The 10,595-nt window shown below is 36.7% G+C and overlaps 1 protein-coding gene across 1 annotated transcript in view; it reads left to right on the top strand.

The window, feature by feature from the left end:
* The first annotated feature begins 3,654 nt into the window (after positions 1-3,654).
* The window catches only part of LOC148846134 (protein PAT1 homolog 2-like), a 39,116-nt gene continuing 32,175 nt past the window's right edge, over positions 3,655-10,595 (top strand). Inside the window, exons 1-2 of the mRNA XM_088954698.1 lie at positions 3,655-4,227; positions 5,003-5,151. Coding sequence (XP_088810824.1) covers positions 4,146-4,227; positions 5,003-5,151 — 231 coding nt within the window. The 5' untranslated portion in view covers positions 3,655-4,145. The remainder of the gene's footprint in view (positions 4,228-5,002; positions 5,152-10,595) is intronic.

Here is a 10,595-nt window from a genome sequence, read left to right as displayed (position 1 = left end):
GATCTCCTCATCCTAAATGCTCCAAAGGGTAACTCTCCGAAGGCGAGTAATAGCCGTAGTGATTGGGGAATTTATACTGAGCAATTAGAATACGAATTTGCTCGGGTGTTATAGTGGAAGGACCAAAGCAATATGGACTTTGGGATGGACGTGCACAATGTGATGATGGTGCTTTCTCATGACAGGTTTTTTGGTCCTGAGCCAAGGTGCCCACCTCGGTCGGACCGAACTCTAGGTCTTGGGCCGAGGTGCTCTCCTTGTCCCAACCAGACTCCCCACTCTCCTCAACTATACTATCACTATTAGACATGCTGGAAAGAAGACAAAAGAAGAAACTAGATCGAAGGAAAGAGGCTTACCTAAAAGCGAAACTGACCTTGAAGATTGAAGACATATGACTGACTTGGAAGACACCGAAGCTAACGCGTGACCTCTAGAACACGAAAACTCAAAATAGGACAGAAGAAATGGGACCCCAAGGTCCCTATTTATAGCCACTGTAGTCGGCCACAAACGATGATAGCTATAATTATATAACCCTAGCAAGTGCACTAGTTATCAAGTAGTATAAAGATATCGTTCCCACGAGGATTTAACAAAATAAGTATTAGAACTATAGCTTCCTTCAATTATTTGAACAACCGAATTCTAACAATGGGAACTACTGAAAATATAGAAAAAGAAAGAATAAAAACAAAGGCAATTAATGACAAAACTTGCAACGATCTAGTTGGAAGCGCTAGGACTATTGGTCCACCTAACCCTTCCAATGGATATCAATTTATTAGATTAACCAAGATAAGTTATTATTTTCATAAGCTGAATTTTTCAAAATTTATTTAATATTCTTTCTCAAGATATATCAAATATACCTCTATCAAGTAACCCTTCGATCTGTCGACTAGAGTTATCGTGATAGAGATGTAGTAAGTTTTGTGAATATATATATATATATATATATCATTCAATTCACAATAAATTATTTAGTCCACTATATGAATTCCTCTCTCGATTCATTCATATAAACCAAATAAATTAAGAGGTGATCAAGCTCCTAATCGAAATATGCATAATAACTCATAGACAATATGAAAATAACAATCTTGGATAAATTAGAATAAAAATCAACCCATTGTCGTGGTTAGGCTTTTTATAGCCCTAGCTACAAATAAATTAATTAATGATAAAGGAAATAAAACAAACAAAGGGTAAGAAAGAACTCATGATGTCACCCTTGAAGCTGAGATATATGAGCTTGTCTTCTCCTTGCCGTTGCCTTCCTCTTTTTCTCGTTCTTGCTTTGTTTCCAAGATGGATTGATTGATGCCTAAAGCTAGTTCCCCCCCCCCACTTTTGTATAGCTTTAGGAGGAGGGGTTGTTTCCAACTCCTTTTAGGAGTTCATTCCTCAAAAATAGAAAGTCCTAATTAGTTTTGATCTAATCCTATTCTATCTCTTATCTAGTAATTTCAATCTTCTTTATCTTTCTAGGATTACATTTGAAATTGAAATATGATAAGACTCTTTATACTTGAATTCGAGTTAGGCTTCTTTAATAAATTGGGCTGGTACAAGGCTTTTCTGTGAATTGGGCTTCAACTGTGAGCTGGACTTCTCTACGAATTTACTTCCACTTTGGGCCCGATTTTGACCTCGATGCAGACCGAATTTATCAAAGCCCAAAACATTAAAGTTGTGGAGTTCTCTCTTTTCTTCCCGGTGCATCTAGGATCATCCCAATCGGAGTCTAGATGTGACAGTTATGCCCAAATTACTAAAGGTGACGAAACTGTGCAAAATCATCCGATTAGCCTTGTTTCCCTATTGTCACCTTCTTGTTTGCCCTGAATCGAAATACAAGAGTAATGAGTCCAATTAAGTGTTAATTAAGTGTAAAAGAATGAATATTTAAGGATAAAAATATGATAATTTTTATTCACATCAGACGACTCATATCAACTTGATCTGATGGCTCCCATGAGAGCTATCACATGACTCTCGAGGTCGAAATTAGTTGAGTGCGCATTCTGACATTCACGGAATTTATAATATGAGTGACGTCTGCACGTCCTCGATACACGATCTAGCTCTGTGGTTGAGCCAGTTGGGTCGTTAAGGTCTGACCCCTAGACCAGACCTCGACCAGGACGAAGACCGGGCTAAATCCACCTAGGCATGTGATGAACTCCTGCATCACGTCAAGATGCTTGGCACGGGGAGTGGGGGGCAACTGATGATGAGTAATTTGGCCCGACCTATCAACAACTGGGCACATTAAAGTGACCTGCTGACTGGATGATGACTTGGCATTCCCTACCACCTCAACAAGCCAGGTAAGCTCGTGTACCTCGAGCACCTCGACCATGACCGTGATTCAAATAGCTTGTGATGGCCTGACCTGCCAAGGTGACACGTAGCCAACTTATAGAAGCTAGCCAGTTGTCTCCGAGCTCTTCAGGATCATGTAGCTCGTCTGGAAGCCTTATCCTTACCCCGCCCTAATCGGACGGACTTGATGAGCCTTATCAGCTAACACAAAGTCCACCTCCTCGTACGGAACAAATTCCTAGTAACACGGACCAGGGATCTTGGAGGTGTTTTGTAGGGCCTACGACAACTCACCTATATAGGGGCATCAACCCTAATATCACAAGGTACGCACAATTAATAGCTCCCTAGCTTATCTGCATTCAAGCTTTCAGCTCACTTAGTAAGAGTACTAACTTAAGCATCGGAGCAACCATGCCGAGTAGGCCACTATGGGTTCTCAAAGTGTTACTTTCTTACAGTTTGACTAGTCAGCTGATAAGACCGATGTCGAAGCTATTCTCTAGATAGGAGCATCCGGATCGCACAATCAGTATTGTTTGGAAAGTCTTTTTAAAAACATCTTGGTTAAAAAACGTATTGAGCTTTTGAGATCATATCTTTAAAGACAAACCGTTTGCTAAGTTGTTCGGATTATCAAATTCTTAAAAACATGTTTAAACGCTTTTATCATGCAGAAATACCAAAAAAAAAAACCTCAATTGAAACTTCTCAAAAGTTGGTGTTTTCAATGCTTTTTGGCATGCGTGATGCGTCTCTTACCTTTTATTTTCTCAATGGGATCTAGGATTTATTTGTTGGTGTTAGTTGCAGTGTCGAGCTAGTCGGATTTGTGTAGCATCTTTCGGCTTACCCATAAGGCCATAATCCCACACAAAGTGATTTGCCCAATGCCACGTCGACAGTAAGTTATTTATTTTCTCAAAAAGCTTTTTATTTTTCATGGGTCCTCTTGTTTCTTTTTCATCCTACTTTCTATGTTTAACTTTTATTTTTTCACTCATCTTTTCAACGAACCAAACGGGTTCTTACAACTTGCCTTCTTCGCCCTAGAATAAGGTGTTGGACACATGAAAACACTTGTCCAACTTTATCTTGTAATTTGCCCTTTTATTTTCCTGTTTATTTATTTTTTTAGTAATGAAATTGCCATATAAATAGGTCTCACGGTGGAACATCTCCGTACTTCTACTTTATTTCGGGAGATATTCTTAATGCAAGGCTATAATTGGTATTTCAACGGGATTTGCACTGAATCCGGTTTCCTCACGGTGTCTGTACTCTGTATAATTGAATTATAAAACGTTCCACCATAAACACATTAACAGTAAAACATTTTTCTGGGTGAAAAATCATAAAAGTAACCAATAAGTAAGCAGCTATAAAACAAAACTAGCCCGCATCAGCTTTTCTTTCTCTCCTTCGCTGGCTGCTCGTTTGTGTTACTGTGTGCAAGCTTGTAGTAACTTCAATCGTTATCTTTCGTTTAGGGTTCTGTTCTGCTCCTTCAATTTCGGGGAAAATCCTCATTCTCTATTTAACAGCGAGGGACCCCTTCCATGAATTTTCGTCCCCGTTTACTGCGCAGATCTTTGCTGCTGCTTTTGGGTAATAGGGGATAACCCTAGAAATTTCAATTTCAAGGGTTTCTCCTTCGTGTTAATTTGTTTCTTATTCGGCGATTATGGCCTAGGATTTGGTTTCTAGTTTTGCTCTTTTGCTTTGTTTTTTTTTCTTCTTCTTCTTCTTCTTCTTCTTTTTTTTTTTTTTTTTCTCTCTTCTGGGTTTCTAGAGAGTTTAGTACAACAGTAGTACTAATGGATGGATTCGATGATGAGGGTGGCATTGAAAAGATCCCCAACCAGAAGGCTTTCAAGGGATTAGCAGAGAGTTCATCAGGTCAGTTGTTTTATTGCTTGATCTTTGCTTTTGAAGCTTGAATATCTGCTTTGTTTATTGTTTTCTGGGTTCTGATATGCTTTCCAGATCTTGGTTTCAGTTCATGCGTGTTTTCTTTTTCGAATTTCTCTTTTCCTTGTTTTTCATTGTCCTACTGTTTGATCGTGTATATCGTGTTCACTATTGTGATTCATACTGAGTTAGATTGTTGGACGATTTTCTGTGTGTGTGTGTGTTTAAGTACTCATAGAATGTTATTGTTTCTTGTTGCAATTAAGTAGCTTACAGACCCTGTATATGGTTTTAAGATTTATGTACAACAATCGGGAATTAGGGTTTCATGAGATTTAATGCGTTTTATGGATGATTTTCTCCATCCATTTTTAAAGTTTGAAAACGTTAAATTTTCTTGTTCTGGATCATCTACAATCGTTGTACAAACTTCATTTGTGTTTCGGTTGTTATATACGGGACAGGGTTCTCCATTGGACGTTTTATTATTTCGAGGCGCCATGCAGAAACTGCCTATTTGATGTTCCTGGTTTTAACTTTTAAGTTTTAACGTATTTGATTTATTTATTTCTTGTTTGACTTCTTGTTCTTTGTTGAATGGTAAAGTTACTGCGAATTTTAGATGGAAGGACTTGTTATTGATGTGATTTTCTCTTTTTGTATTTCCATTTGTCTTCGTTACATGATTACTTTAAGTTGTAAGTTTGGGGCATGCGAAACATAAAGCAAATCTACATTCTGACTTTCTTATCCCCCCATGCAGAAGATGCACGCTTTGATGCATCACAATATGCATTCTTTGATAAGGATGTTATGGAGGAGATTGAACTAGGTGGATTAGAAGATGAAGATGATGATGTTCCATTAATTGGGTTTGATGATGACGAGTATCCGTTGTCTGATAGAGAAGAGGTTACATTTTTGCCTTTCATCTTAGTTGATTATCTTTAGATATTTCTTTGTTTAATATGCTCATTTGAAAGGCACATTTTGGTTTTCGTACTTAATATTTATATAATGTTCGCCAATATTCCTTTTTGATATTGTCATGATATGATAATCTATCTTAGCACAACTGCACAACTGATCCTACTTCCTCATTAGCGATCTCATAAAAGATGTAAGATACAAAACAAAAGATTTAGTCTTTTTGTTCATGTTAAGCAAATTATTGTAAATTTAGTTGTTTGTTTCTTTATTGTTGGTATAACAATTTTGAGTATGATCTACCTTACTTTATACTCGGTATTGTGAGCTTATTCTCTATTCTAGTATTTATCAAACAGTTTAGATTTTAATTTGTTTGAAGGGTTCTGCATTTCTTTGGATATTTGCATTGCTGAAGAAATAATATATAGATAAGATTAATACGTTCATGCTTTCATCATATTTTGTGCTAATTGATATGTTGTCTTAATAAGTGGGTGGCCATGTTATCTTATTGACTGCAATTAAGGGTTCACAATACATTTTACAAGACTCACAATGGTAACTCAAGAGTTTTTAATGACTTAAAGGCTCTTGTGATTTAGGAGGTGGTACGACCTGTATTTGTCCTTAAGCAAAGTGAATCTCATGACAGACAATCGATCACAGCAAACACTGTGACAGTGGGAGCTGTAAGAGGGTGAACTCTAACCTTCTGGTTTTGCAACTTACAAAGGAAATGACCTTGGACCTCTGTTCTAGCAGGAGGTTAAAGGGTTTGAGGGGGTCTCTGTGGCCCAAAATGAGCACAATAAGAGAAAGGAAAAGGATACAAAGGCAGAAATGCCAAAGATACTTTTTTTTTTTTTTTTGGATTGGAAACGGTAACTTCAATAATGAAATTTCAAACTACAACTGTCAACTCCCAGTAGAGGGAGTTGAACCGCAAATACTGAATTACAACACTGCTCAAACATATTCCACCTAACAGTTGTTTTGCTAATGAATTCGCTAGTCCATCAGCTGGTCTTCTTGTCCACTTGAAGCAAGCATCAATCTCCCTTGTTTGACTAACAATTTCCCTTAACAATTGTCTATGTGTCCATGCTCCTAAACTACCTGACTGCAGCCATCCAATTACCAACTTCGAATCCCCTTCTATTTCGATCTGTTGTAGTCCCAGCTGCTTTGCATATCTTTCACCTTGTAGTAATGCCATGATCGTTTCTCTTAAAGAGTCTCCTACTCCTGTTCGGCCTGAGAGCAATGCTAAAATTCTGCCTTCTCAATCTATGAAAATATGCCTTATACCCGAGGCTTCCTGGTTGCCTATAGAACTACCATCAAAGTTCAGCTTCACCCTATTTTGTATTGGTGGGGACCAAAGTTCCTGTATCATAGGTTTAAGAGAGTTTGTACTTGCCACAACACCCCTGTTCCTATAAATATCTTCAGCTGAGAAGTCTTTAAATGCATTGATCATATTCAGCCTGTGGATAATCTTTATAGTCACTTCTACAATTTCCTCCTTGGATCTTACCATACTTTTTAAAATCATGTTATTTCTTTCTTCCTGAATTGATCAAAGCACCATTGCTCTTGTAGCTCTCCACATAATTCTTCCTTGCAATCAAAGAGAGAAGAGAGGAGAGAACCAAGACCATCTGGGGGAGGGGTCCACTTGCAACCAAAGAGAGAAGAGAACCAAGACCAAATAAAGGGCACAAAAGGGCAAGGGATTAATAAATGTGTGATTGACTCACTTGATCCCAAGTAGAGACTAGGGGCGAGCATTCGGTTTTTTCGGTTCAAAACCGAACTGAAAACCAAAATTTCAAAAACCGAATTAGCTAAATGACAAACTGAACCGAAACCGAAATAATGGAAAACCAAATAAACCGAACTGAATTTTTTTTCCGGTTATTTCGGTTCTAACCGGAATATTTTTTGTATTATTATTTAAATTTCACTAAATTTATCAAGTGGATTAGTTAATTTGACGTTATGATTTGTGAACACAGATTCCATAAAAAATAGAAAATAAGAGAAACAAATTTGGCAACAATGCCAAAACCCAAAAGAAAATTAAGTGGGCTGGGCTGTACTGCTTTGGGCCTTGCTGCATTCTTAGCTAGTTAGCTTATAGGATATAAACTAATACCAAACATCTACAGAATAGAAGAAACATAAGTTCTAACAGAGTAACAGCCTTCTAAGTTCTAACAGCTTTTGCTTTCCTTGACGCTCACCCCTACAGTCAATAGCTAATGATTTAACTCAGTATTGTTTAACCTTAGATAAGTAAAGGATCATAGTATTTGCACTAGTAGTATTAAAAGATGATAAATATAGGTTTACTCAGGTAGCTCTGAATAAACTGTGCATGCCAGACATTTTTTTAACTGCACAACAGTACCTAACTGACAAGGGATTAGACAAGAAGATGATCTCTGTAAAATCTGTAGGTTCCTTTCCAAAATATTAGTGACACTACCTAAGGAAAACAATGCTCAGAAGATAATTATGTAATCCTATTTTCTGTTTTGACAACTGACACAAAAACCAAGTCTAATCTAACTATATTACATCAAGATCATTCCATATTAACAAGAGGAAAAGATACTGCATTTTGACATTTCCAAACCCTGTGCATGATGTATTTAGTTTCAAGCTTTTATTTCTACCACTCAACAGGACAGCACAAATACAAGTACATTTTTCTATATGTTACATTTCAGTTGACTTTTAAATCTTTATAAGCTATACTATCAAGGGATTCTACCACATCCAGAACTTTGATCATTCTTAAATGCAATAATATGTGCACGTTCATGGACAAGTCCAAAAAATTGTTGATCAAGACTATATGTTCAAAATTCCAGGCAATCTTGTCCATCAGCCACACTAGAAGTTCACTAGATGATTCCAATAGCACATAATGGGCTGTATAGTAAACTGACTGTTTTTGGTTTCATTGGGGGTGGGTATGGGGAAGAGAATACTAATACTTTTCATGTTCCCCAGCAGTCAGCAACTCTAGTTCTCTATTCTATCTGAAAATTTATTTCCAAACCAAGGAAATATTAGACACAATGTATGCCAGGCAAAGAAAAAAAAAAGACAAGGTAGAAAGTTAAACAAATAAATAATACATGCAGACAGATGAAGAATAAATTGATCGACGAGGGTCAAAATTCAAGAACAAGGCCGTGTAAGCCATCAACTATCTTCTTGGTTTGTACTACTGTATCTCTGTAACAATGAATGAATGCAGAAAGTGTATTAATGGCCGTTCTGTTAAAATATTACAGAAAACTTGCATTTCAAAAATCAAACAAAATAGGAACTAGGAAGGTTCTGTTTGCCACAAAGACATAATAGAAGGTCCTGTTATTCTTGAATGAGCGATTCTAGTTGCCAAACAAAATATGAAGCATACATAATAGTCCAAAACTTTCAAAGCTTCAAAGACATTGCCACAAAGACAACCAAAAGTCCAAAACTTCCACCACTACAGCATTTCCACAAAGACTTTGCCTCCCAAGTTCCACCTGTTATATCTATTTGAAAGAAAGGCCCCTTGTTAGAAAACTAAGGTGAGTAAATACAAAGTAGTCCAACATACAATATAAGCATGAATTTTAAAAACTTACTCAAGAATAAGCATAGGAATGAATTTAATAATCAAATATCAACCACGATTCTTTGCTTCGATGCACTCTTTGGTAAATCTAGAAGGGAAGAAAAATTGTATCAATTAATCATTTATGAAGGCTAAACAAATATCAATTTATCATTAGAAATGACATATGAAACTTAAACAAAAAAAGAGTATTACCATTTTCAAATTTGTCAATCTCTTCTAAATCTTCTTCAACATTACTTGCATGTTTTGATGACCGAGTCCAATCTCTAGTACATATAAGTGCTTCTGCTACCTTAGGTGTCAAAGAGCTCCTAAATGCATCAAGCACTTGTCCTCCAATGCTAAAAGTGGACTCAGGAGCAATCGTAGAAAAGGGAGCTGCTAATACATCACGAGCCATCTATGAAAGTATAGGGAATCTGAGACTGTTAACTTTCCACCATCTTAAAATATCAAAGTTATCATTACTTTGTCCCTCTTCAGTATCTTCATTCAGATATATATCCAACTCTGATTTAGCATCTCCCCCTTCACTTACTGACTTGTACTTTTTAAATCGAGACATCGACATCTTCTTTGCTTGTGATTGTTGGGGTTACTCACTCTCTGTCTCACTTGAAATTGAACACTTCACATTTTCAGTAGTTTGTCTACTTCCACTCTGAGGTGCAAATATATATTTTTATTCATTATACAATTCATACAAGGCTTCCCGGGCTCTTTTTGCAAATTCTTGACCCTTGGCACCTTGATAAGTTTCATTAAGTACAAACTCCACATACTCTAATTTGTGTCGAGGGTCTAACACAATTGCAATTATAGATCAACTTATTCTTCTTTTCAATGTTTCCCCAAAACTTATCGTACTTCCCTTTCATCTTCTCTGCCATCTCCCTTAAATTTTTGTCCTCACTGTTTACCCATTTTTGCAAAAGGCACTTAACTGCATTAATTTCATGGCAAAAATTGTTTGATGTGACATACAAGGAGCCTAAAACCCGTACTGTGAGATTATAAAAATGCTGTGAAAATAGCACTAGCCTCCTAACATTCTCCCAATCAAAACAAGTAGGAATCCCATCCTCTATCTCAAGTTCACTTCTAAAATGAGGATCATGATCCCCAAACCTCTCAAAGACTTTCAAACTTTTGAGTTGCATCCAACATTAGGTATGTTGAATTCCATCTAGTACTAACATCCAAACACAACAAACTCTTACTTTGAATCTTTTTAACCTCAACAAATTCTTTAAATTTTTGCATCCTAAATAGAGATTGCCTCACATATCTCACAACCTCCCGAACATGACTAATAGGCTTATCCATTTCTTTCAAGCTATCATTCACAACTGGATTTATAATGTGTGCAATGCACCTCATATGAAGCAATTTCCCATCTAGAATACAAGTTCTCCAATTAGAAAATTTCCTTTTTAGGTATGTAATTGCAACATCATTTGAACTCGCATTGTCAACTGTAATAGTAAAGACTTTATCAATCCCCCATTCAATCAAACATTTTTCCACCGCCTCACCAATGGCCTCTCCTCTATGACTAGAAATTGGACAAAAGTTAAGAATCCTTTTGTTCAATTTCCAATTATTATCAATAAAGTGGGTCGTTAGACACATGTAGTCGATTTTTTGTAAAGAAGACCATGTGTGTGTAGTAAGACAAATCCTTTGGCATGAATTTTTTAGGAATTTCTTTAACTCCAATATCTCATCTAGGTACAATTGGTAACTATCTTTGGCAATAGTCCATCTAGATGGAATCTGAAAC

The sequence above is a fragment of the Nelumbo lutea genome, chromosome 7 (genome assembly GCF_056320005.1).
Source record: "Nelumbo lutea isolate HS-2025 chromosome 7, American lotus-T2T, whole genome shotgun sequence".
Classification (NCBI taxonomy): domain Eukaryota; kingdom Viridiplantae; phylum Streptophyta; class Magnoliopsida; order Proteales; family Nelumbonaceae; genus Nelumbo; species Nelumbo lutea.
The sequence above is the reverse complement of the archived record's forward strand: the minus strand, read 5'-3'. Positions and strand labels throughout refer to the sequence as shown.